Raw genomic sequence first — 27,607 nt, forward strand, 5'->3', positions numbered from 1 at the left:
TTATCTTTTATCTTGTTTATCTGTGGTATGGATGTCTGCAGCTGATTCGCATCAGAAACTATGAAGTTTCTTTTATCTGACTTTGGCTTGACATTGGGCGCCGTTGGGATACTAGTGGTCTCTCATTGTTACATAAAGTATTTAATGATACTTTTCATTCATTCTCCTCACACGTTTTTACCAAGGTTTTATCACCCAGTCGGAATTACTAAGGGTTGTGCTGCTTTGAATTATGTGGAGTGTTAAACTGATGAATTCTTTATATCTCAGTTTTTCAGATTTTTCTTCAGCTTTCTGGAATGTTTGGAATAGTGTGCCATCGGGGTCCGTAACTTTCTCGACTACTAATAAAAAAAAAAAAAAATTGAATGCGGTAACCTAATTTTATTCTTTTATTATTATTTTTTTCTCTTTTACTAACTGTGTCTTAACAGTATAGATAACTCCCGGTGGTATGATTTAGAATTTTTTCAATGTGTCTCTTTATATGATATTTTTATGATAATAATAATAATAATGATAATAATAATAATAATAATAATAATAATAATAATAATAATAATAACAATAGCAATAACAATAATACATTAAGCGAGTCTCGATTAATTTTGACTTATCGCTGTTATCACCAACTGAGTCCACCAGAGTAAATGAGAGTTTAATGGCGTGTCTGGATGCATATATTCTCAGAATTACCAGCTTTATCTTTTATTTATTAATTAATTAATTTATTTATTTTTATTTTTTTATTTATTTATTTATTTATTTTATTTATTTATTTTATTTATTTTTTATTTTTTCCTGGGGGCGTAACTCGAATTGACTCGATTCTTCAGGTATACAGTCAAAGACAAAAGTCCGATAGTGGGTTAACCTTACGGTGCTGCTTGCCGTGTGTCGTTGAAACAGTTGGTAGCACTGCCATCGGGGCTTTGATACTCACCACACTTCATACTTCATAATAGTTTGTATCGAGTGTGGTTTTCTTTGATACATTCGATATCTTTTCGAGCCACTCATGTTTTGAAACACACATGATGTTCAGTATTAGGTATGTGTAAATCACTGCTTCACAGAGTATACTACGCATTCCACATCGGATATGAAGCCGACGCAGTAAATCTTTGGAACCTTTCAAATCTCCTTGATTTGGTTTAGTCATTATCTCATCAGCGGCAGATTCGAAGCTCTGAACCCTTATCTGAACATTAGCTTTAGAGATTCAGCCTTGCAAATCACTAACATGTGACTGCCTTCTGATTTTCGTGATGTTTCACGAGTAACATTTCATAGTCGGACAAAGACTTGACACGACTTTTGTCTTGGACTGTACACGGTATTTTCAAAGATCCACACAAACTAATGTTGAATTGTGGTGGCAATGATGACACGCCGCGAATCACCTTGACGCGACCCGACTTGCTTGATGTAAACGCAACTTAATGACACACGTTTGTTCTCGTTGTTTGTTGTTTTTGTTGTTCTGTTGTCGTCGGTTGCTGATGAAAGTGATGGTTATGTGTATATAAGTGGCGGTAGTGGTGGAGGTGGTGGTGGGAGTGGCAGGGTGTGTTTTTTCGATCCACATTTCATGTCTTTTCTTTTCCTACGGTCCATCACTGTGAAGTTACGCGTATACAGAGAAAGCTAAACAAGTATTGAGCTATGAAACATTTGTAACATATATGGACGTATTTGAAAAACAACCAAAATAAATATCCCTTGGCCAAGCAGCAAGTAAACACATTAAAGTTTTCCTTGATCACCACGAACGTTGAGCCACACACCCCGGAAGGGAGTGCTTGGGTGACGCAGTAGAAATATGTGTATGTAATTAAATTAAGAAATCATAACCATCGTACAGTGTTTTCTACGAGTTTTCAAGCTCTACATAGTTATTTTTTTGTGTAAAGTGAACAAACTTAGCCGCTCGGAGTGTTAAATTTCCTTTGTCTTTTGTGAACGCTAGAGGGATCAAAATAAAAGGTAAAGTGAGGAGAGGCAGTGAAAGCTTTTAAGGAAGTATTGATAAGAGAGAGAAATAATATTGATAATGATGAAGTACACGGCTCAGCAAGAGGGAAATAAGAAATGGATTGGGTTATGGCGCCACAGCAACAACAACGGCACAAGGAAGACCCACAAACTCATGTAGATGAACGGAGACTCAAGAAGCGAGAAATGGAGTATATACAGAGAAATCTTAGGAACTGAATGTTATTGGATGAAGATGTGCTAAGAGTTAAGATCACCAGTGGAAAGGATACGTGGTTATCATACACCAGAAATGACAGATAAATATGCAAAATTAGATTTGTAACAGCTATGAGAAAATAAAGATTACCGATATTACTTCGATAAATCAAGGAACGTCGGGGAAGTTGAGAAATATGATGAATATATATGATAAATATGATGAATAGTGATGGTTAAAAAAACGTTTGTGTGTGTGTGTGTGTGTGTGTGTGTGTGTGTATGTGTGTGTGTTTTATGTTCGAGTGGAGATAAATGGTGATGCAGGGTTAATGTGAATGGTAAAATGAAGTAAGGTATTCATTTGGATATATAAAAGGAAAGAAAGGAAGAAAAAGAAAGACAGCCAACATACAACTATCATGTACAGTTGAAAGAGATGTGGCTGTGGCGGGATTGTTTGAGGAAGTGAAGAAGAGGCACTGATAGGAGTGTGTGACCGACAAAATATCTAAACATTAGCAAAATCAGCAAAGTGGGTAACTATTGCAGAAGGAAGTAAATGACATACGAAGAAGCAAAAGCGCAGGTGTCAGTTGGTTTTAGGCAATGTTAATGAGATCGACTAAAGTTATTGGAATGATCGATTATATTTTGGCGCCACAGCAACGAAGTCAAATTGTGACACGAAAGACCTGTCAGTCCACCTTACCATATGCCACATGCGCGAGGGAAGTGAGTGAGAGGGCAGCAGTTTGTCTGTTCGTAGTTAAGTGTGTGAGCATTGTTTCTTATGTCATCAACTCTGTCACGCTAATTTTGCCACCTAAAGACATGGTAATATTGTCACTGGATCATATTCTTAAAGACTTCTCGGCATCTTCACTACTCTCTAGTTGTAGTTACACGGACTTCAATGGTATTTTTACAGTTCTGGTGATCGATTAACAAGATTACTGCATTATTAACAGGAGAAACACTTGCAAACCCAGGTTTGCACGTGTTTCTGTGGTCTTTTACCTTTTCTCTGATAACAGATACCTTTTCTCTGATAACAGATCACTAGGATAAGTAAAGAAAATACGTAAGTAAATAAAAAAAACATCGCAATAATGGTGTCTTTAGTGGCATTAGGTCGTGAAAACACTGAATTAAAGGCATTACGGCATAATCTTATCGTATGTGCCTACATGTGCTGTGATCTACGTGTACCCTCGTGCTGTGGTTGATGGGATGTCAGCATATCAAACAAAAGCTCCTGGTATAAGCCCCTGGTCTGTGGGATTAACCTGTCCACCCCACCACCTAAATTGCCTCCTGGACGCCACCTCCGCGATAAGAGCATTTCATCATCATGATCTTTATTTTGTTTTATTTTCATTTTTTTTTTTTTCGTGGTAGCGACGTCGGGACGCTGAGATAAGGCTCCGTCTTGACCACCACGCTCCCTTAATTAACACATGTTCTACGTCCCCCTCACATTTACATCCGCGCCGCCACACTGAACACACCAGACGCTACCGACGCTCCGCCAACGCGCTTCCTCACCATTTCTCTTCTTACGCTAAACTCTGATATTATTTGGACTACTGGCACGGCGCTTGAGTTAAGAGCGAGGGGCGAACCATGCCGCCTAACACGGAGGAGCAGCAGGAGGCGGTTGGGTCGGCTGACAGCGGGGTGTCGGAAACTCAGGTGGTGGCCCAGCCTAGAGGTAAATGTGTGTGTGTGTGTGTGTGTGTGTGTGTGTGTGTGTGTGTGTGTGTGTGTGTGTGTGTGTGTGTGTGTGTGTGTTTTCTTACCTTATTGTTCTTACGTATACATTTTTTTTTTCTTTATATACATAGAACCAGGTCAAGCTCGCTATATATGCTCCGTCTTTCATTACTGTTTTCTGTAATTCGCTTTGAGAACTGCGAGGAAAGAGGAAGGGTGGTGAAGTGAATGTAAAGGAAAATGCATTTTTTCTTTTCTTATGCATTATGAAGGAAGACATTACGTAATGCATGGTATGGTAATTATTGTATGTGTGTGTGTGTGTGTGTGTGTGTGTGTGTGTGTGTGTGTGTGTGTGTGTGTGTGTGTGTGTGTATGTTTCGTGGCGAAAATACGGAAGTCAAGTTTCTTTTAGGATTGTTTTATTGTATTATGAAAGTTAAGCCCTCAGTGATGATGATGATGTTTCACTATTACTATTGTTTTAGATATCGAAACTCGAAATAAGGATGCGAAAGTTTGTACATCATAATTATATATTAACTGCAAAACATAATAAGTATGTCGAAAGTGGATCTACCCAACTTGAAAAATTAAGAAGAAAAAAAACAGAGGCTCAGAATGGAAACTCTCTCTCTCTCTCTCTCTCTCTCTCTCTCTCTCTCTCTCTCTCTCTCTCTCTCTCTCTCTCTCTCTCTCTCTCTCTCTCTCTCTCTCTCTCTCTCTCTCTCTCTCTCTCTCTCTCTCTCTCTCTCTCTCTCTCACAGACACACAAGAAAAGAAATCAAACACAGAACACTTGCATCTAAAAATTCATGATCACTAGTGCGAGAAAAGAAATATACCCACTGTTGTCTTGAAAATAGTTAATATCATTGCCAACGTATGCAGAGAGAGGAATGAAATGATATGCGAAATTATTTCAGTGTTGTTCTTTGTATCGTAGGGATTTAGTCGTGGGAGTAGAGGAAGGGGAAGATGACTGACACAAGTTGATGGATTTAGTGCCAGCGCGACGCCCGCCACTCAGACCTTGCGATCAAGTCTCTTAGTGTGTCCCAGCGCCAGCCATTCACGAGTCCAGAAGCACTTTCTTTTCTGTTCTTTCTTCTTCTTCATCATGTACCTCAAGGAAATCAACCATCCATTGGATCCATTGTTTTGCTTCTGAGCTAATATTTCCCATAATCCAATGGTGTTCTGTATGAACAAACTCTGGAAAAGTTGTCGGCAAAAAAAATCAGTGGGATATCAAGAGTATAAACTGCACAGCTATGGTTAAATTTAAATAATAAATGCAATATTTGAACTCTCCCTTATTCTTCCTTGAAATAAAGTGAACACTAGAAACGTGTCTAAACACTTACTCAAAATTAATATCTACAACAAAATGCAAGCGACAGAAAATGAGTTAATGTAAGATGAATTATAATGAAGCACGACAGCCAGCGATACACGGGCGGAACTGTGCAGGCATCGGGCTTGACGTATTGTGAATGATGGATGGGAGGATTGTCACGAGGAGTGTTAAGCAATAGTGAAGTCATGTGACGCTGCTCTACTTCTGTACTGTGCTGCTTTGTATTGTAACATCTTCCCAGAAAAAAAAAAGAGAGAAATCGGCAGTAATATTCAAAGTAATGTATACATTTAAGTATATTACATCCATTCAGCTAGTACTTAGGTGTTTATTATGCACTTTATGACTTCCACTATATGATATTCCTTTTATGATGCTTCTTTTTATTTAGCTTACGAGAAGACGCGGTAAGCGTAATAGTTGTAAGCGTCCTGTCACCCTGATAAGATAACTGGGATCACTTGTGTTTTTTCAGGTGAATTTATGTGTATTAATTAAAGATAACAGTGCCGGTGTGGCGTAAAGATGCTCCTATCTCCCGAACCACGAAAGCGGACCACTCAGTTGGCTATCGGTGGAGTGTTTAAAGGAAATAATTGTGTAAGTGAGAAATTGTAATATCGCTCCGTAATGATGATGAGCCGCAATGGTATTTCCTTTGATAAATGCAGACAATATGTTTTCAGTGATACGTCTGTATGCTGGTTGAATTCTTACATGCAAAAAATTCTTACATGCGAAAAAAAGAAGAGAGAGAGAGAGAGAGAGAGAGAGAGAGAGAGAGAGAGAGAGAGAGAGAGAGAGAGAGAGAGAGCTGGTAGAGAAAATTTGCTTCATTGATTATTAACGCTTCCTGTAAAGCTCTTTTTTTTATGTGATAGTTCACGAATCCGCGCTAATAAGAGACCCTTGCATGGCACCTGTCGCCGAGCCCGCCCGCTTGTCTATGGAGTATATGCACTCGCTGGGAAGACACTGCTGTAACTCCAAAACCAACCACAGAATATTCTAGGAAATTATCTCATTGTGTTTCCCATGCAAAGTTATCCCTATTAGTGTAACGTAACTCACATCTAACCTAACCTAGCCCAACCCAGTCTAGCGTGTTCAAATGTGACTGGCAGCTATCTCTTCCAGATTTCAGAAATATGCAGCTCACTTACCTTGACTGTGTTATCCACAATGAAGTCTCTCTCATGATAAAATGTTCTTGCTCGTAAAGGAGGCTGGCCTAGTGCTAGAAAAGAAAATATGAACTAGAAACGTTTAATTGCCTCTTCCTTCCTAAAAAACTGAAACTAAAAGTTCTCTGCTCGGAAAGAAAGAAAGAAAGATCATGAAAGACTCTCCGTGCATTGGCGCAACGCCTCTGTGGTGGCTGTAGGGCTGATGTGAGCAATGCTGATACTTGCATCCTATACCCAGAGTGCTTGAGATGAACGTGATGCCTTTCTCTCAGTATTAGTAGTCAAATCTTGATATGTCACGTTATGATCCCCCTGTGTGATAGAGGGCTGATAAATGTACGCAAGTGAGAGAGAGAGAGAGAGAGAGAGAGAGAGAGAGAGAGAGAGAGAGAGAGAGAGAGAGAGAGAGAGAGAGAGAGAGAGAGAGACTACCGTATCTATATTCCCTACCATTCACATAGGACGCCATTTCTTAAGTTATTGCGCATCTGCATAACATATGTTTGATACTTGATGTTACTTGGTCATATTTACATTTCTCTTTTAGAAATGTGATTATTTCTTCTTTGATCCGCTCTCTTTCATATGATACCCACTTGTCATCCGTCCATGCTCTGCCAATCGTGACTCCATCCATTCCCCTTTGAGTTGTGTTTCGTGAAGCCTTCGTTCCGTGACTAAAGGTTTCGATCCGTGTGTTGTAACTAGTGTAGCATACCTATATTATTTGATTGGCTGGACTGATAGTAATTTTCTGTCTTGGATATATTTACAGATACTTTCTACTAGTATTTCTCTTCGTCTATTTTAAATTCATGGTTTGATATATTAACTGATCTTTAGATTACTCTCTCTCTCTCTCTCTCTCTCTCTCTCTCTCTCTCTCTCTCTCTCTCTCTCTCTCTCTCTCTCTCTCTCTCTCTCTCTCTCTCTCTCTCTCTCTCTTGCGCAAGTGCTGTGTGTAGGCGACAGGTGTGAGGTCGCAGCTGTAATCGCTCAAAATTATCAAGAACATTACCTCTTCTCATCGTGTTGGTGGCGGTGGTGGCTATAGGGCTGAGGCACCTCACCGCTGTGAGCAGTGCATTCTGTACCGAGAGTGCTTGAGATGAACGCAGTAGTGCATAGAACAGCGGGTGGAATGGTGCGTGCAGTGTGCAACATAGAAATCACCAATATACACCCAAACATATAAACACAAATAGATCTATGCACCCACATCCAACCACCCAACCATCCACCCACACGCACGATCATACATACATCATTTATCCGCTCCTGCATTGGGAAACGTGACCATATGCGCTAAGATTTTACATGAAGTGCCCAGTTCTTGCATATCGATTACGACCACTCGACTAGACGACTACGTACGGCGCGAAAAAGGAAACGACTTGCATGTTATCGTTGTTTACTCGCGTTTTGACTGTCTCAGAAGTGCAGTGAGCCCCCGCCGTGTTATAGGGGTAAGGGGGAAAGTGGTGTGCAGGTGTGCGCTCGTCGTCGTCAGCAAGTTCCAGGTGAACGTGAGGAGACTGGGAAGGAGTGAGGTTGAAGTTAGCTCTCCACGTCATGATCTGTCATCATTATAAAGTGAATGATAGTAAGTTTTTTCTCTCTCTCTCTCTCTCTCTCTCTCTCTCTCTCTCTCTCTCTCTCTCTCTCTCTCTCTCTCTCTCTCTCCCTATTTGTTTATCTAGTTCTTATCAGTTATGTGAGAGAGAGAGAGAGAGAGAGAGAGAGAGAGAGAGAGCATGGGAATGTTGGTAAGGTGCGTATATTCAATAAGTCCCGCATTTTATTTTATATAATTTTGCCACAGTTAGTAATGCCCCCTTTTGTGCATCGAGGGAACACTGGTATACTTGCGCGATGCATTATTATTATTTTTATTATTATTATTACTATTATTATTATTATTATTATTATTATTAGTATTAGTATTAGTATTAGTATTATTTATCTTATTATTGTTGTTGTTGTACTTCCGCCTTCCGTCTTGTGAGAAAAAGGTGTGGTCAGAACCCCTAATTCCTTTGGAAAATTACATTCCAAAGAAAACGGAAGGGAAGGGAATGACACGTTGACGTGTGTGTGTGTGTGTGTGTGTGTGTGTGTGTGTGTGTGTGTGTATTTATAGATAGATAGATAGAGATAGATTACAATGTTCTTCTTACAGCTACTACTGCTGCTGCTACTACTACTACCACCTAAATGACCTATGCTCTTCCTTTACGTAACAGTCACATCTTCCTTAACTCCTACTTATTCACCCTGTGCAGTTTAGTGAATGAAGCTTTATTTGGCTTATATGTACATTCTCGTTCTCTTAATTTATGAATCAGGCCCAAAACAGTGTCTCGTAATATAGAACTTTGATTTTGGTATTTGGGAAATGTTACCCACACTGGATGCCTTTCTCTAACCTCGAATCATGGCCAGTATTTGAACTTATGCTCCTAAGTACCATCCATCAGCCTGAATGCATGTGCAGCAGCCTTTATAGGAAATTAAATGACGTAATTGTTGTCATCACACATATGTTTAGTTATTTTGTTTAGTCCATACCCATTTTTCTTCTCCATACAGTGTTCCATCCTCCCTGATTCCATCGCCCCGCTCCCTGCCAGACCATGACCATCCAGGGACACTAACCCTCTTACCCTCTTCCTTCATGCTAAGCTTACTCACTGCCACTGACAACTCTCTACCACTTAGCTGAAACCCCTGCTCTGTTGTGTTAGCCAGTTCTACACACACTCTCTCTCTCTCTCTCTCTCTCTCTCTCTCTCTCTCTCTCTCTCTCTCTCTCTCTCTCTCTCTCTCTCTCTCTCTCTCTCTCTCTCTCTCGTCTCTCTCTCTCTCTCTCTCCTCTCTCTCTCTCTCTCTCTCTCTCTCTTAACATTTTGTAGTATTGCAATAGCTCATAAGTATCTTGAAATGTGTCACTTTATTAAGAAGAAGTCCAAATTCATGTTACCACACCATCAAAAGAAGTGACAATGAATTACACATAAGATAACTAAAATTGTTATAGTCTGTACAAGCATTCTTCTCAGTCAAATTTCTTTCAAGCCATAATCATCCATGTAGCATTAGATATGGATTGATGAGTGTTTACATATTGTCAGTTTTCTTTTACCTCATAAGCTTCCAGTTTGACTACCCTGAGCAAGACAGCGCACCTTCCTGCATACCTTCCCTTCCCTGCTCATCCACTCACATCTAACTCTTATCTCACACACAACAAATAATAAGCACATTCTCTTCTGTCTTAGTTTGCGTCTCCTCTTTTCTTTTGTGTGGTCTTTTTTCTGCTTAAATCACTGTTTGTGGTTGTGTCTGTCCCTGTGTTGGTCCGAGCACATGTATCGTCCTCTGTTGGAGAGTGAGGGCGTATTTGAGGAATGGGACTTGGCCTCCTCAGAATATGAGGAAAATGATCATGAGGATGAAGATACAGAAGAGGAAATGTGGAATATCTATAACATAAAGGAGTGTAAGGTCCTCCTGTCTGTTTGTCACTTCCTTCTGCGTGTCTTTTTTTTTTGTTTTTATTTATTTATTTATTTTTATGACCTGAATGATTAAGTAATGACCCTGCTCATTGTGTGTGTCTGTGTGTGTGTGTGTGTGTGTGTGTGTGTGTGTGTGTGTGTGTGAGTGAGTGAGTGTCATTTATCCAAAGATTTGTACAAGTATTTCATTGACTAGCTATATTACAGATGACCTGACACAGGCTTCCAGAAATTGATTCTCTACTGCTCCTTTATTTTCACTTCTGTTTAACTGTGTCTGTGCAATTTGCATCTTTTGCTGTGAATACTTACACTTAGTTAATATTTCTTTATTTTCACGTTGTTCCCTTGATCGATCTAATTATTCTGTCTCCTCTTGCAGCAACAAAGCTCCTTGGAAATGAGGAGAAGAAGTACAGCGATGCGGAGCAGAGCACGGAGGAGGTGAGTGCATGTCATCCCTTTGTCTTGAGATGGAAGGTGACAGTTGTTATTGCAGCAACACTACCAAATTACTTGTGTGATTATACATACACCTAAGCATCACTTTTCCTGTGCTTCAGGGAAAATTTTCATGCTAGCCTGTTATGGATTTGTGTCCTGCAGCAAATGGGTGTGATCATGATAAGCAATCTGGTGTGGTTTAGACACATGTGAGGTAAAGATACAATAATGGCCAGCAGTGAATAGCTTTAGATATCACATTCTGAAAAAAAAATACAATTATGTGCAGAATCAACTCTCTGGTGAAACTAAAGAGGTTTAACTTTTGATTTTTGTTCTCTGTACAGAAAGTCAAGTACCCAAAGTCGGTGTTCTTCATTGTCGGCAATGAATTCTGTGAAAGATTCTCATATTATGGCATGAAAGGTGAGTGTGATTTATCAGCAGTGATATGTTTTCATGTAGATAACCTGAATCTTTGGATAAAGGTTACTTAGTCGTGCAACAGAGAGTACCTAAGAAATTACTATTTAATGACAATAAAAAACCCTTTCCTTTGTAGCCATCCTCATCCTGTACCTCCACAACCAGTTGAAATTCAGTGAAGATACATCTACAGTCATCTACCATGTGTGGGCCATGCTGTGTTACTTCACCCCTATCCTAGGTGCCATCATTGCTGACTCCTGGCTGGGCCGCTTCAAGTATGTTCGTTTCTACAGTTGTAGGGTGCCAGTGTTGTACTGTTATCAGGAGTTATTGGTTTTCCACTGTTAAGTATATGATGCCTAGTTATAGATGTTATGAGTTGCTTATACTGGATCTATTTTATGCAAAGAATGAGAACTACTAGGAAAATTAAGCCAGATTTTGTACCATTCATCAAAGTTTATTTCAACAGATGAAGAGAAAACTAGAAAAAACTACCACTTTAAATGTATTGGAAAGTTCATAGTAAGAGAGAGAGAGAGAGAGAGAGAGAGGAAAATAATGTTGAATAAATTAAGTAAGAACTGTTTTTAAAGGCTACACTTGGATTAGTTAGGTTCTTAAGGATGTTTTTCCCACTGACGATGCAAAAATCTTGTTAAACCAACACAACAATCATGGTAACAGTCTAGAAAACCTCAGTGTCCACTAGAGCATGGTGAAACTAGTAGAGGTTAAGCACCAAAACCTTTATGAGCACATTCCCTGGTGACTGCTGAGTGATGCTGTAATTAAGCTCTAGTGGTGAGTGTAAATCTGAACATCTTTCCTGTCTTGAATACTGATACTAGTTAATAATTACATGAAATATGTGTTTGGTTTAGAATGAGACACCAGTAATATCGGCCAACTTTTCTTTGTCATATGTAAATGTTTGTCACAACTAGAACATGTACGTTTTGTTTATTGCATGGTAAATTGTCTCATTCATCTAACCTGTGATCTTGCGAACTGCATGCCTCCCCTCCTTCCGTAGCCTCGATGCACAAGACTTTGTTCTTTCTCTCATCCCTATTCTGTCCACCTCTCTAATGCAAAAGTAAACCAGTATTCTCAATCATTCATCCCTTTCTTTGGTAAACTCTGGAACTCCCTGCCTGCTTCTGTATTTCCACATCCTATGACATGAATTCCTTCAATAGGGAGGTTTCAAAACAGTTATCCTTCAATTTTTGACTACTGCCTTGGACTCTTTTCTGGGATGCATCTCAGTGGGCTTTTTTTTTATTGGGTTTTTGTTGCCTTTGGCCAATGTCCCTCCTACATAAAAAAAAAAAAAAGTAGAGTAGAGATTTTCATATAAGTGTTATGTTAAAAGGAAATATGTATACATTATATGCTTTACATTTCACTACGGTTCCAATTATGAGTATGTCCATAAGTATGACATAAATTATATATTAGAATCATGTAACATTAAGTCATTTTTCTATCACTTGCATTTTTTGGTGGATATTAGTTTTGAGTCATTATTTAAGCTCAGGTTTCTAGAGTTGACTGCATTTTAAGGGAGAATAGGAGATAGTCCAAATATTGTATTCATCCTTAGAATTTTAGCATAGTTGTGTATGGTTTATACTCATGATCATATACTCATCATCATTGATTTTCATCATTTCTCCCACAGGACCATATTTTATATATCCATCATCTATGTGCTGGGAAATGCTGTCCTCTCCATATCTGCTGTGTCTCCAATATTTACTGATCTGACTATAGAAAAGTAAGTAGCATATAAGTTTGTAATATGCATTCCTAGAATGTTTTAATGTTAGCTTTTGATTTAAATACTTATATATTCATTGTTATTATTATTATTATTATTATTATTATTATTATTATTATCATCATCATCATCATCATCATCATCATCATCATCATCATCATCATCATCATCATCATCATCATCATCATCATCATCATCATCATCATTATTATTATTATTATTTATTTATTTATTTATTTATTTATTTATTTATTTTATTTACTTTTTTTTATTATTATTATTATCATTGTTGTTGTGAGGGCTGTTGGGCCTTGCTGTGGGAGTACATGGCCAACTGTGCTATGCCTAAGCTCCCATCATGTGGCACTTGAAACACTTGAAACACTTTATTATACTTACTACTAATAAACACATGTAATATATACAAATTTATATAATGTAGTTAAAGTAAGCAGCCCACATGGAGGTAAAACAGCTTTTTGGTCCATAAGATTATCCCACTCCACCAGAGGCCAACATAACTAAGAGTGTGGATGATGTGTGTGTCTATGTGTGTGGTGCTTTGTTTGGCCCACCCGATGTAGAATTATTGGCCTGGTATATAGATAGATTATTATTGTTATTATTATTATTATTATTATTATTATTATCATCATCATCATCATCATCATCATCATCATCATCATCATCATCATCATCATCATCATCATCATCATCATCATCATCATCATCATCATCATTATTATTATTATTATTATTATTATTATTATTATTATTATTATTATTATTGATGTTGTGTCCATAGGACAGCATACAAAAAAAAGGGGGCTCCTAGTCTCTTCACTCTGTTCCTTTTAGTTGCCTCTTATGACATGCAGGAAATACAGTGGCAGTATTCTTAGCCGGTGCCAGAGCTATTGCATGTGGGATTGCCTGCCTGGTGTACGGATAGATAATTATCATTATTATTATTATTAATATTATTATTATTATTATCAATCATTCATTCACCATCTTTTTTTTTCAATCAGTAGAGTATTACAACTATGCATGCATTTGACTATTTACGTATACAATGTGTATTTTCTCTCATAATCAGGGTGATAACCTTCTTGGGGCTGCTGCTGATAGCATTGGGCACAGGTGGTATCAAGCCATGTGTGTCAGCTTTTGGAGGAGACCAGTTTGTGCTTCCACAACAAGAGAAGCAGCTGACTCAGTTCTTTTTTGTCTTTTACTTCAGGTTAGTATTAATGAGACAAGTTTAATGCTTAGGACGAAAAGATATTTTGTGTTTGAATTTTTTTCTAAATAGTCAAGTGTAGAGTTTGAAAGGTGAGCCTCTTGCTAGAAAAAAGAAGAGAAATTAATATAAGAATAAAAGAAGGAAGCATGCAGAATAGTGAAGAAGATGTAAGATAAAGAAAAATGAGTGTAGAAAACACTAAAGAAAAAGGTTTAAAATTTTTTCCTTTCTGAGACCAAAGTGAGTAAATGATTAGTAGTGTGAGATTAATGGTGGAGATTCAAACATAAGTAAAAGTTGAGTCAAATGTTTGGAAATACTGTTATGAGTCAATTTTTTACTTGCTTTCTGACATTCATTGTCCCAAGGCAGTGTAATGGGTCTGTTTAGATCAAAATAAGAGCAATCCTTCATTAATAGTTACCCAAAGACCTGACATTTGTTTATGGTGAACTGGTATACAATCATAAAAATGTGTTTAGGTAGATTTTACAAGTGGTGAGTGGGAAGAGAATGATTAGTATCATCAACAGTTTCAGGTATTTTATGTAAGAAAAAAGTTTAATACAGTTTTTGTGGATTATTAAAACTGTTATTACCATGACTCACCAGAACATAATTCTATCTTCACTTAAATTGGCCAGAGACCAGTCAGTAAAAGTGACCAACATAGAGGAAGAGGCTGATCATTAATTGAGCCACATTTCTGGCCTCATATTTTCAAGCCACAATTCATAAACATTAATTAACTCCACATTGTATGCCCCTGTTTATCAGATGATGCACTCTATCTAATTTTAGTTCAATAATTGAGTACAGTAATACTAATATTAAAACTATCTTGAGTATTAGAGGTATAAAGATTATAACTCAATGTTTTTGACTGCTATGCTTTATTTTATGTACAGTATCAATGCTGGATCCCTCTTGTCCACCTTCATCACACCAATCCTTAGAGATGACGTGCAGTGCTTTGGAGATGACTGTTACTCCCTGGCCTTTGGTGTACCTGCAATCCTGATGTTTATTGCCCTCTGTGAGTATAGTTTCATGTTAATATATTGTGTATAGATTTCATGCTGGTGGCTTCTTGGAAACTTGTAACATCACTAATACAATAACCACTGTATTACACCTATTGTATGCTCTTTATGTTGCCCTAAGCACTTCATGTTCCTCCTTCATCTCAGGATGCATATTACTTTGGAAGTGCACACTTTATGGCCTTGTAGAGCAGCTGCTTTTGGAACCTTGCTGTGATCAGGTGTGAGAAGCAGTGGCATTGCTTGATTCACAGTAGAAATGAGTGATTGCTCCTACATATTCAAGTATTTTATAGTGCCTCAAATGCCTAATATCCTTGAACAGGTAATGTTGATATTTATGGACTGCTCATATTTGGGTGAGAGTAATATCACTTATTAGAATTGGAAATGCACCAGATTCCTAATAAAATCACAAAACAGTTTTGAGACTGAAAAGTTACTGATATTTTACAGATCCATTGTTGTACATATTTTCTAAACAATATTAATTATTTAGTAATTTAAAAAGGCAAACATTAGAATCTACCAACTCCCAACCCTAATCAAATGACAGTTAAACAACTCTGACTCCAGATTCAGGGGCTCTGAGGGTTAAGAGACTATCCTACCTAATCTTCAAGGAGAGCTCAAGCACAACACTCAGAGCCAATTCACATTATGACCATTTCTTGTAAGGAAACCAGAAGTCAGAGTTTCCAGAATATCCTGTCACTGGCATTTCGAAAATCATTTCCTTGAAAGAACTGATTGGGATGAAATTAGACAAGTAATAATTTATGAATCTGACACTGTAGAGATCATGAAACCCAGATGCTTTTGTTGTTGTTGTTGTTGTTGTTGCTTTACCTGTCTTTATATACCTAGTTCATGTCACAGAGTTACATTAACTTGGCAGCTGAGATTAGATGAAGTAGTGGCTGGCCTCAAGTAAATTTAGTTGCATTATTTCCTGGGGATCTTTCATTTGCCACAAGTAATGCAATGTACTTTTGCAAATTGGATTTTAGATATTGTATTATAATCTATACTATTTGTATCTCCACGTAATGTTTTACAATTAATGTCAATTCTTCAGTTGTGTTCGTGTTGGGGCTTTCATGTTACAAAATGCGTCCTCCAGAAGGTAGTGTAATAATCCAGGTGGTTAACTGCATTTTGGTAAGTCTTAGGTGCATTTCTATGATGGTGGTGGGTTGCCTTTTTTTTCACATTTTAAAGTTTCATTTGTCTGATAGATTTTGTGTCTTAGATAAATCAACATTGTTAATTTTATATATATGTTTGTTTCCTTTTTCTGTATTTATCTTTTCCAGAGATAAGTTTAAAGAGGATCTTTTTTTAATGCAACTGACTCCAGCCATATTATCATAGCAAAACTATCTCCTCTTCCTCATAAGTGCATTTTATGAATTAAATTCAACATTATTCTCAGTCAGCAGAGATAAGATTGAAGAGGTAACTGACTAACCAAATTAGCAAAGCAAAAACTACTTTACATCCTTCAAGAGTGCATTTAATTTTATGAGTTTCATAAAATAAAATCTATTAAGAAAAATTAAAGATGAAAACAATGCATACATATTTGGTGGGGAAGTTTAGTCTGGAATGCTCAGATAATGTAAAGGGGTTAATCTTGGCCAATCACTATTTTTTTTTTTTTTTTCTCTCTCCTGTCTTTGCAGTAAGAGGAAGGTGTTTTGTGAGGGCACTGCCAGGCCACTTCAACTCTGGATTCTTTATCTCTTTCTTTTTTTTGTTTTTTATTAACTTGGTATATTGCAAGCATATGTGTAGCAAGATCTTTTTTGTATTTGTATTTTTGCATGCTTTGGAATTTTCTGTATGTATTGTATTCCTCCTACAAGAAAGTCATGAAAAGGAAACATAATCAGTCAATCAATGTATTTATGTATGTGTGTATATATCTATTCATCTGTTTATTTACTTTCCTGTTTCTATACCTATTCCTTAAAACATTGGGTCCCTAGAAATGTCATGCTGTTAGTGCTGAGTCATTAGGAAGCTTTGAAAGATTTATGGATGGTGGTGATAGGTGGAAATAGGTAAGTGTGTTTCATACAGGGACTGCCTTGTGTAGACCTGATGGCTTCCTGCAGCTTCCCTTATTTTCTTGTGTTTTTATCTTCTAATCACTACATGTTTCCATTATCTCCCATTTCAAGCCTTACCTCATTCTTACATGCTATGGTCATCAGATATTGTAATTCACTCCCCCCATGCCACCCATCAACATTTTTTCTACTATTTAACATGCATCATACCATCCCAAACTTACTAATTTTTTACTGGTGACCAAGCCATTCTCATTATCTCTTCCAGTCCACAGTTCACTAAAATTTGCTATATTAGGCATGTTAAAACTCCCATGAATGTCTGAATGGCTGTTATCATAAGTGAGTACAGTTTGATTAATGCATGACTAAGTGTGCCTTTTCTCTTTATTTCTTTGCATGGTCTGTAGTGATCTTGGTCCTGGGTTATGTGGCTCGGCTATATAAGATCGTACCTCCTCAAGGAACGATTTTAAAAGAAGTCAGTGGCTGCATTAGGGTAGGTATATATTTTAGTTTCAGTCTTTATCTTTTATATTAATTGTATATGGTATATGTGTGCATGTATATAAGTATGTATGTATAAATATAGTTTAGGTATTTAATATCCCATTAATCTACAATTAGAAAACTTCATGATACTATTTTTTTTCCTATTTACTTGAGGAAGCATAATTGTGTATATGATAGCACATGTAATTCAAAAGTTGCAGACCGACTCTCTAAAAAGGACATAAGCACAACTTTAGTGACATTTCATGAAGGTAAATGCTTGGTTACAGTAATCTAAAAGAGAAAAACTTTATCTTAATACTTTTTACAATATCTTGATGTATACATTAATGTGGTTCTCAGGAAGCATTACGAAAGAAGCGCAAGACCCATGTGAGAAAGAAGCACTGGCTGGATCATGCCAAGGAGAAGTACGGGGAGGAACTCGTAGCTGATGTGAAGGTGTTGCTGAAGGTGCTCGTGCTGTACATCCCTCTGCCCTTCTTTTGGGCCCTGTTTGATCAGCAGGTTTGTGTTTCATCTTTACATATTTGTTTTATACAAACTAAAACTCTTTATTTATATCTTGAATTCTAAAACACCTACAAAATTGACCCAGAGCTAACATTGAGAGGTGATGGATATACAGGATTTGACAGAAAGATTTGGACCTCTGATGAATACCCCAAGGTATTATGACTCTTTTTATTTTGTTGTTATTATTATTATTATTATTATTATTATTATTATTATTATTATTATTATTATTATTATTATCATTATTATTATTATTATTATTATTATTATTATTATTATTATTATTGTTATTATTATTTTTATTTTTTTAATTTTTTTAGGGAAATATTTCAGACAAAGTTGCAATGCCTGCAATGACAGCCTTGATGCTCCTGCTTGGAGTCAGCTCATTAGTTGCTTGCACATATCCACCACATGCACCAAGACCAGTTCTGTGTTATGCTTACTACACACAAGCCTGTTCAGATTTACTTAGTTACAGCTGAATTTTGTGGCTTTGCTAATTCAGTATGACTTCTGTCTGTCAAAACCACACAGACAAGATTGGTCAGATCATATGTTTGTTGAACTGAGTACATATACCATATATAGAATGATTAGCAAGTGAACCCCCATGAAGGAACACCCAAGGTACATTTTGCCTTACTGGTCAAGAGGACCACTGAAACCCAGGAGGGAATTTGTTGACCTTGAATGCCCCTTCACTACACTTTCAAAATTATTAAGGAGACATTAGTAATGAAGCTTTACATCAGTCAGAGATCTAGAGGATGTGACACTACTTACTGATAATAGAATTGGAAATTCAGTTCTAAGGACCCTGAAATAAATTTATTTTATTTTGCTGTTTGAAAGGTATTTAATATGGTATTTAATATAGGGTGCATATAATCTTTTGAGTCTCATTTGATTTATTTTTTCTCAACTTGTTTACTCTTAATGGAGGTAATCTCTTTGTGTAGACAAATTGTCAGTGGTAATTTTATACTCAGAAAGACCTAGAATAGGCATAGAAAAACAGATAGTGTGTTCTAGAAAAGTTTATATATATATATATATATATATATATATATATATATATATATATATATATATATATATATATATATATATATATATATATATATATATATATATATATATATATATATATATATATATATATATATATATATATATATATATATATATATATATATACACCAAAATTACATGGGGATCTGATACATGAGTGTTAGAGTAGGGGTTCACCAGAAAAGGCTGGCACCACCCTAGGATCAAACCTGGGGTCTTCCACTTGCCGCTGGACATGTGAACCTTTACACCACGGTTGCCTCTTGGTGACAACCCTCACAATGACTCATTGAATAAAACTTAATACAAATGCTTTCTCATAAGTATGAAAGAAAAGTTAATGAACTAATGAATGCATTCTGACACTAGAATGGTCCTATTTTCTAGGGTTCACGTTGGACCTTCCAGGCGACTCGTATGGACGGCACCATTGGCAGCTGGACCCTAAAACCTGACCAGATGCAGGTTTGTAATTTTTAATTGTGTGTTATTTATTTCTCCCATAAACACTTTTAAAGTGGTCACAAAATGTTCTTTGTATGTGCAATATTTTGGATAATATTACATTCTATACCATTGATAATTCTCATATAATTCTGATTTTTTTCCCTAGGTGGTAAATCCTCTGCTTATCCTCCTAATGATTCCCTTGTTTGACCGAGTTGTGTACCCTTTGTTGGGTTACTGTAACTTGCTGAAGCGACAACTACCAAGGATGTTTACTGGTGGTGTCTTGGCTGGAGTGGCTTTCATTGTCTCTGGCTGTCTGGAACTGCAGCTTGAGGTAATAATTGTTGAAGGTTTGTAATAGCAACAAAATATACACAATGACATGATTATACCTTGCCAGGAAGACTATTGTAAAATGTTTTCCTATTTTCTTATATAATATTTTCTTGTACTGTAGCTCTTTTTCCTTTTCCCTTATTTCTCATATTGTCCAGACCTTATAAGAGTTTTCTTGCAGCAAACTTACCCTACTGCAATCAGTAGTGGGCACTCCCGTGTGACCCTCATCAATACCCTTCCTTGCAAAGTCATTGCCACTCCATCATGGGCTGATGACACCATCTCTATGACACAGTATCAATATGATGTGAGTACCATCTACATGAAACTGTGTTTGTGAGTAAACTGTTATATGCATATTATCTCAGACCAAATAACATGAAACCTTTAATGTTCTTAACATATATTGATGAAATATTTTGAATGTTTCAGTAAATGGAAAGAACACAAACACTGTATTTCCAATGGCTTGACTAATTTGGAAGATTGAGGAGAAATATACTTATATCTGGATTTTTAATGAATTGTTCCTCAACATAGATTTATGAGTTGCACATCTAAGTAAGATTGCACCTATTTTGAATATAAACTAACATTTTAACTGGCAATGTTTCATCCACATAGATTAATGTATTTTTATTCTTTTCTAGCAAAGTAAGGATATCTCCATCAGATCAGAAAATGGAATGCTCTTGAATGAGTTTAAAGTGGAAGTAAATTTCACTGCTGGGAATTGTGGAAACATTGTTGGCAAAGCAGATCCATATAAAATAATTCTTCAAGAAAAGACAGTGAGTAATCTGAATCAATGTTTCAGACTGTATTGCTGTTTTTTGGTAAATAAGTAAAGTAAAGTAGAGGATTTCTTGAATAATTGAAGGGGAACATCAATTTATGTTCATACATTAGAAATGTAACTGAATTGCATATGTTTATATGTGTGAGAAAATCATGTGCTGTAAGAAGCAGATTATTGTTACTTACACTGTGTCAGACAGATAGCATATAGGATGATGCATAATGTTTAGGAATGACATGAGAGTGCTGCAAAAATGTAATGTGGTTCAGTAGTTATGAGATTGAAAGATGAATTGGTAAACATTTTTTATTTAGTACTAGTGTGTCCTTTTGGATAACTATTGATTGTATCTCATCAACTTGGCAAATTTGTGGCTGCCATGGGGAAGATCTTTTCACACACACACACACACACACACACACACACACACACACACACACACACACACACACACACACACACACACACACACACACACACACACACACACACACACACACACACACACACACACACACACACACACACACTAAGGTTTGATTTGTGATGGGTCTCCAGACATCCAAAACTAAATTGCTGTGTTTTATTTCTTTTATTTGTATTACAGTCATGGAATATGTTTTCTTATTTTTTTCCTTTGTTTTTATCTCCAGGCTCATGTTGTGTTGATTACTGCTGATGGCAATGCTACTGGAATAGTGGTCAATGTTGATCCTCCTGATGATATTGAAAAGTCAAGTAGTGGTCTCCCAAAACTCAGGTAAATCTCAAGTGTGTAATTCTTGTAGATTTTACTTGCAGAGGTAATTCTTCCATAATTGTGATAATTACCTTTGGTTACTGTGTAAGACCTTACCTATCTCTCATTTCCATTATTAGTGTTTTTAATAGCTTACATGCTATTAAAAACACTAATATGTATTAGTGTACATATTTGATTGTTGTGAGTAATTTATGTTCTGTCCATGATCTTGCTTTTATGTATAACAGCACCAGCTTCTGTGCCAATAATCTTGAATGTAAGACTTTCATCCATCTGACTTTTGACTCATGGCAATATACAGGAACTACCAACATTGGCTTTCTTCTATCACATCAACTAGAGTGGTTAACTTCATGAAACTCAACAGTGATGATTGGAGTGACTGCCACATCATCATTACCAATCTGATGCTACTCTTCTCTCTAATAATTTTGGTATCAACAATCTCCCTCCTACTCTTTGATTATCACATTCATTCCATGTTTAAATAAGTTAATAATTTTATCTTGGTATATGAGTTCCTCTGGAGAAGGGAGAGTTTGTACCAGTGGTTGTGTTTTATGAAAAAGCTGGAAGGAAAATCTCAGTAGTAAGTGGAGTTACATTCACCTTCACTTCTAAATCTAAGGATATATTTTTATAAGGAAGTTCTCTTTAAGGTGTATCCAATGAAACAGTGGTGGTGAAAAGTACAGTTGTAGTAGAGAAATGTTGGGCAGTATAATGCCTTTACAGTGATACTATCATGGTGGTCATTTCAATGAGTATTGGATCCATGAAATCAGTTATGTCCTTATATAAGCAATCAGTAATCATAAGAGAGAAGAAAAGGCCTCATTTTTAAAGAGTCACAAGGATATCACTTCATCCTTGCTACATCTCACCTCATCTTCACTTCATCTTCACCCTTTCCATACACTAAACATTCTTAACTACCATCATCTTTTATGTGATGATAACAGCACTACCATTTTATTCATCATGACTCCAAACATATCAGTAATGTGTTTCTCGGTTAGTATGCTTTCTGGACAATGGTACCTGTCGCCTGTATGAGAAAACTGGTAGTACTAATACAGCAAGCCATACTTTGTTAGTTGTCTGAAATTAGCATAAACCTTTATTCTTTGCAGGATGCTTTATAATGTAGAAGTGGACAAGATTGACTCACAGGTGTTCTTGGATGGTGACATAGAGAATTATAAGTTTAACTTCACCAATATAAACTCAACCAAAGGCTTTGTGGTCTCTGGCACAGAGTATCAGGAAGTGGAGCCAGACAGGTATGTTGGGATGCCTAATAAAAAGTATTTTATTTATTTATTGTGTGTGTGTGTGTGTGTGTGTGTGTGTGTGTGTGTGTGCAAGTGCATGCATATGTGCCTGTTGGTGTGTAGGTGGATCATTTCTACAGCATTCAATAATTTGTGATTTGAATACGGATGTGTATAGTATACGAAAGATTGACATCTTAATGATTTCTTGTATTTTTTTCAGCTATGACATATTTTTAGCTGATAAACTTTTGGGAAAAATTGATGTGAAGCTGGGTGGTGTTTATGACTTCCTAGTTCAAAGGAATCTCAGCAGTGACAATGTGAGTTTTCATTGCATAATTTTATTCATAATAGAATTAAATTATAAATCAGATTGAATATTTGAAAAAAATTACTTGATTGGTATGAATGCAAAATGTTGTGCAGTAATGTATTAATGGGATGTGCTCTTGTTGTGCCAGCAGGAAACATATCAAGATATTGGGTTGTTTGTAGTCACTGAGCCCAACTCAATACACATGCTGTGGCTCATCCCACAGTATTTCATCATCACAGCATCAGAGATCATGTTCTCCATTACAGGCCTTGAATTTTCCTTCACACAGGTAATGTAACCACAGTTTCTTAATGTTATTTCAGTATTGGCAGATGAATTGGTTAAAGATAGTTTATTATTGAAAGGCTATATTCACCTGTAGATAAAATGATTGACACCAATGGACTTTGAACTTTCAGAACTGTTTATGATAGAAGTTCTGTGTACTGCTACTAGATATATAGGATGAAATGGAACAGGTAAAAAGCTGCAAAGTTAAGAAGATTACTCAAGCAACCAGAGATTGAGTGCAAATTAAGAATCAGATTGAAAAATAAGGGGGCATGAAGCAAAAGTTGAAAGTGTGTATGAGGTTAATCATGAAAAAAGAAAAAAAGACAGGAAAGGAAATAGATAAATACTAAAAATTGTATCTTCAAAAGATATAGAACAACAAAGAGAGAATTTCAAAATGAATGAAAAGTTTATGGAGTGAATTCAAGAATATTGTTGAGAGGAATAGATGTATAGCTATCTTTGGGGATACTGAAAGTGGTTAACATGTAAAAACGTCAGGGAAGAATTGAAACTAGAGAGAACAAGAAAAATAATTACCATAGTTATATGAGGCTGAGTTAGGGATGTTGCAACCCCAGTGCTTGAGATAGAGTTTTACTATACCACAAGATGCAATCAGCCTCTGGGTGGAGGCCTCAGTACCCTTGGTCAGCAGTCTTTCTAGGATAAGGTCACCTTGAAATTAATCTATTTTTTTACAAAGGAGGAGAGGGACAAGACCCCACACATATTGAGGAAGCACAAGTGAATGTGAATGAATTATTGAAGATTATGAAAGGGACATGTTAGGAACACAATAGGACCACTTGGTGTGTTGTGACATCCCTTGGGGAGTGTGCAGGACAGTTAGCAAGGCCGATTCTGTTCATCCAGTGTGTGCCTGCTATGTGCATCACAAGTACTGCAAAGAGATATGTAAGGAATAGGGTGCATACATATATTTCTTTGTTTTATCAGCTACACTTGGCTTCTTTTTAGGCCCCGGTCTCCATGAAGTCTGTTCTGCAGGCAGCATGGCTACTTACGGTATCATTTGGCAACCTGATTGTCGTCATCATTGCTGAGGCAAAGTTCTTTGAGCGACAGGTATGTATCAGTATTTATTTTGACTGTAATTTTTCCTTACAAACTTTTTTTCTCCAGATGTTCACATTTCCTTATGCTAAAAATGCAATTGTGTTTTTTTACAGAGCATGGAGTTCTTCCTCTTTGCTGCACTCATGTTTGTTGATATGGTACTGTTTGCATTCCTGGCTGTGAGGTATAAGTATGTTGATGAGATTAAAGCAGAGAATGATTCCACTAAAGAAATTCCTAAAGACAGTGGAAAAGTAAATGAGGCATTCTCAAAAGATGAAACAAAGCTCTGATGATTTTATGGTTATTGCAAAAAGAATATTTATATATTTTTAATTAGTTTTAAGTTCATGTTCTTCTACAGGGTATCTGTTACCTTTTATGTAGAGAATATGTCCTTATTAAGAACATATTTTTTTTATTATTGTACAGAAGAGTAATATTATATGGGGTGTTATTTTCAATAGTAATATATAGAATTTTTCATGTTGTTCACATGTGTAGTGTGAATGTGATTTGCACAAGCTAAATGAAGAAAGCAAATACTTTTATTTAATTTCTTTTTATTAGAGAGGAAAGTATGAAAGGAAGTGATGGAACATTTTTATTATACTCGTACATGCAACCACACATGTACTTTTGCCTTGTTGAGCAGAATGTCAGAAACCATTTTGGTTGAGGGATTTTACTTGAAGAAAGATTATCTGAGCCAGAATTATTAGGTGAACATGGATGTGTGCATGTCTTTATTTACATGTTTATGATTGACCTTGCTTCATATTGACCAGACCTTTACATTATTCATTCACATATTCACCCAAATGTTTTAAGTGTCTTTACCTCGTTGTGGTGTACAGGAAAAGAGCTGTGCTCATTGTGTTCTGTCTTCATGGCTGTCATTCTCCAAGTTGGCTTTAAGTTCTCGGATATCCAGTGCACAGACCACTTTTGTATCCATTCATGTCTGTGGCTCCATATGGAAAGCTATTTTTTGTACTCTCCTATAAGTGACCCTTTTCCACTTTTCTTTCATGGACTTTTGTATCACTGAAGTCCCATACAAGTAGATCTTTATCCACTTTCATCAAAACCCTGTCCACTCCTAATCTCTTTTCTTCTTTCCTCCTGTACTGGAAATTTCACTAATATTCCCTCCACATAAATATCTCTCAGGCTTTTGGGAGTCTTCATAGTTGCTGTTTATATTGTATCAGTCTTCTTACCTTCTTCAGCCTTGTACAGCAACCATATCCTGCACACTTCTGTCTTGGGAAAATCATGTACATGAACTGATAAATTCTTTTGTTATCTTGTCAATGTGATAGATGAATATTTTTTCTATTAATAGGTGATATGTTCCTCCAGTGTTGTTTATTTATCTCTATAATAACAAGTTATCCATGATAGTTACTTCCTGGTCTTTTCTTCCTTAGTTTAATTCATGAGTTTGATTCTCATTGAATATTCTCTCCATTTGTTTCATATTACTCTTACCTACTTCGAGTACTATGTCTTTCTTGGCATTAAACCCCATTTCTCATCTTTCTTACTGTGTGTGTGTGTGTGTGTGTGTGTGTGTGTGTGTGTGTGTATGCACATATCATCTGATACATTATAAAGACTTCATTCACAAGATTTTTATATGCTAGGATATGCAAATAGTTTACTATAATGATGACAAAAATTATGTAAATATGTAGAAAATAAAATTCTTTTTGAAATATTTGTTTCAAGCGAATAGCCTCAAAAGAAACCTTGAAAAGATATATCATTGAGGCAGGAATGTCTTTTGTAATATTTAATGAAATATCCAAACACAAAATATAGCCCTTAAATAGCTTTCTCCTTTATAGAAGGGTACCTGTTGTGCATGATTTTAAAATGATACTATATACTTGATGCATAATTGGCTTGATAAGTACATATATCATATTTTAGATAATAATTTATCTTCCATCATATCAGGCTGATATCCCATTAATTAAAGATACATAGCAGAGACATTCACAAGCATTTCCTCACATCTTAGCCTCCATGCCTCCAGGGGAGAGAGGAGCAGTCTTCATTGCATCTTACTGTAGGAGTCAATTGCACAGCACATGTGAAAACTTTCACACCAAGGCCTGACAGTAGAGGTGGTATACTTCTGTTGTGCCATGATAGATCCTTCCCTTCCCCCATATCTGACCCAAACTGATTGGAATACATGGGGGAGGACTTTCAGTTAAGACATCCATTTATCTTGTCACGTATACATAGTCTTCCTTGCACCACAAACATTGCTCTCATTTCTAATGCACACTTCACATTCCCTATCCATCCCAACTTGTGGTCTTTTCTTTGGCTTTATGCCTCCTGAATGAGATCCAGTTAATTTTTGTCCTGGATTTTCTCCACATGCCCAAATCTTTCTGACAGTCTTTTCCCTTGATGAAATCTTTCTTTATTCATGATGTTGGTATTCAGCAAACAAAGCTTGGCAGTGTCCAGTTGTGATCCCCCCAACCCCTCTCTTTTCTCTCTCTCTCTCTCTCTCTCTCTCTCTCTCTCTCTCTCTCTCTCTCTCTCTCTCTCTCTCTCTCTCTCTCTCTCTCTCTCTCTCTCAGAAAGATACCAGGAATCACCAATATAATCCAATTTGAATCCTTTGGCTGGAGTTTTTCAATGCATTATACCATCCCCAATGTTAGTTGATAATGCTGCCTTGTTCAGTCCAAGGAACTTCCCACCAAGGTACAGCCTCTGATCCTTTTACTTAGCGGATCCGACAATGCTACAAGTTTCTCTGCTCTGGTTGTCTAAATGTGCCATAGGAACAATAGAACAGAACACATGAAATAATGAGCAGAAGAGTCCACTAGAGAGGAAGGGTAAATAGAATAAGCTGAAGGGTCAGAAAAAAACGAAGATATTTTGAGTACACATTATACCAGCTGCTGTAGGTCACTGAAAGCAGCCAAGATAAACATCAAGATAATGAGGGAAGATGAAAGCATGAGGTGATGATGAGCATTGAGATCTCCTACAGTGGTGAGGGTAAATGTATCAAGCTGCAGTCCACTTCAGAAATTAAATAATCAAATAATTTTACTTAGCCAGTGAGACATGGACAGGACAGGTACTATGTTTTACGATTCGCAGTTCAGCTTTCGATAAGTGTTGGCAAACTCGGAAGATTCAGTCATGAGT

General features: G+C 36.6%; 1 protein-coding gene across 4 annotated transcripts; it reads left to right on the top strand.

Moving 5' to 3' along the window:
* The first annotated feature begins 3,661 nt into the window (after positions 1-3,661).
* LOC135106830 (solute carrier family 15 member 1-like) lies at positions 3,662-26,139 on the top strand. Of its 4 annotated transcripts, none has more exons than XM_064016186.1 (19): positions 3,662-3,907; positions 10,357-10,418; positions 10,766-10,844; positions 10,981-11,122; positions 12,535-12,630; positions 13,733-13,876; positions 14,788-14,915; positions 17,408-17,496; positions 17,853-18,017; positions 19,488-19,565; positions 19,714-19,884; positions 20,068-20,196; positions 20,540-20,680; positions 21,342-21,448; positions 22,585-22,734; positions 22,949-23,048; positions 23,190-23,333; positions 24,320-24,427; positions 24,532-26,139. In XM_064016186.1, the coding sequence occupies exons 1-19, from the start codon at positions 3,820-3,822 to the stop codon at positions 24,709-24,711; spliced, it is 2,301 nt and encodes a 766-aa protein (XP_063872256.1). In that variant the 5' UTR covers positions 3,662-3,819; the 3' UTR covers positions 24,712-26,139. The 4 variants fall into 4 exon arrangements, with proteins under 4 accessions (XP_063872256.1, XP_063872257.1, XP_063872253.1 ...); XM_064016187.1 differs by lacking the exon at positions 3,662-3,907 and adding an exon at positions 8,014-8,059; XM_064016183.1 differs by lacking the exon at positions 3,662-3,907 and adding an exon at positions 9,406-9,955.
* Positions 26,140-27,607: the final 1,468 nt, after the last annotated feature.

This window comes from Scylla paramamosain, chromosome 14 (assembly GCF_035594125.1).
Source record: "Scylla paramamosain isolate STU-SP2022 chromosome 14, ASM3559412v1, whole genome shotgun sequence".
Lineage (NCBI taxonomy): Eukaryota > Metazoa > Arthropoda > Malacostraca > Decapoda > Portunidae > Scylla > Scylla paramamosain.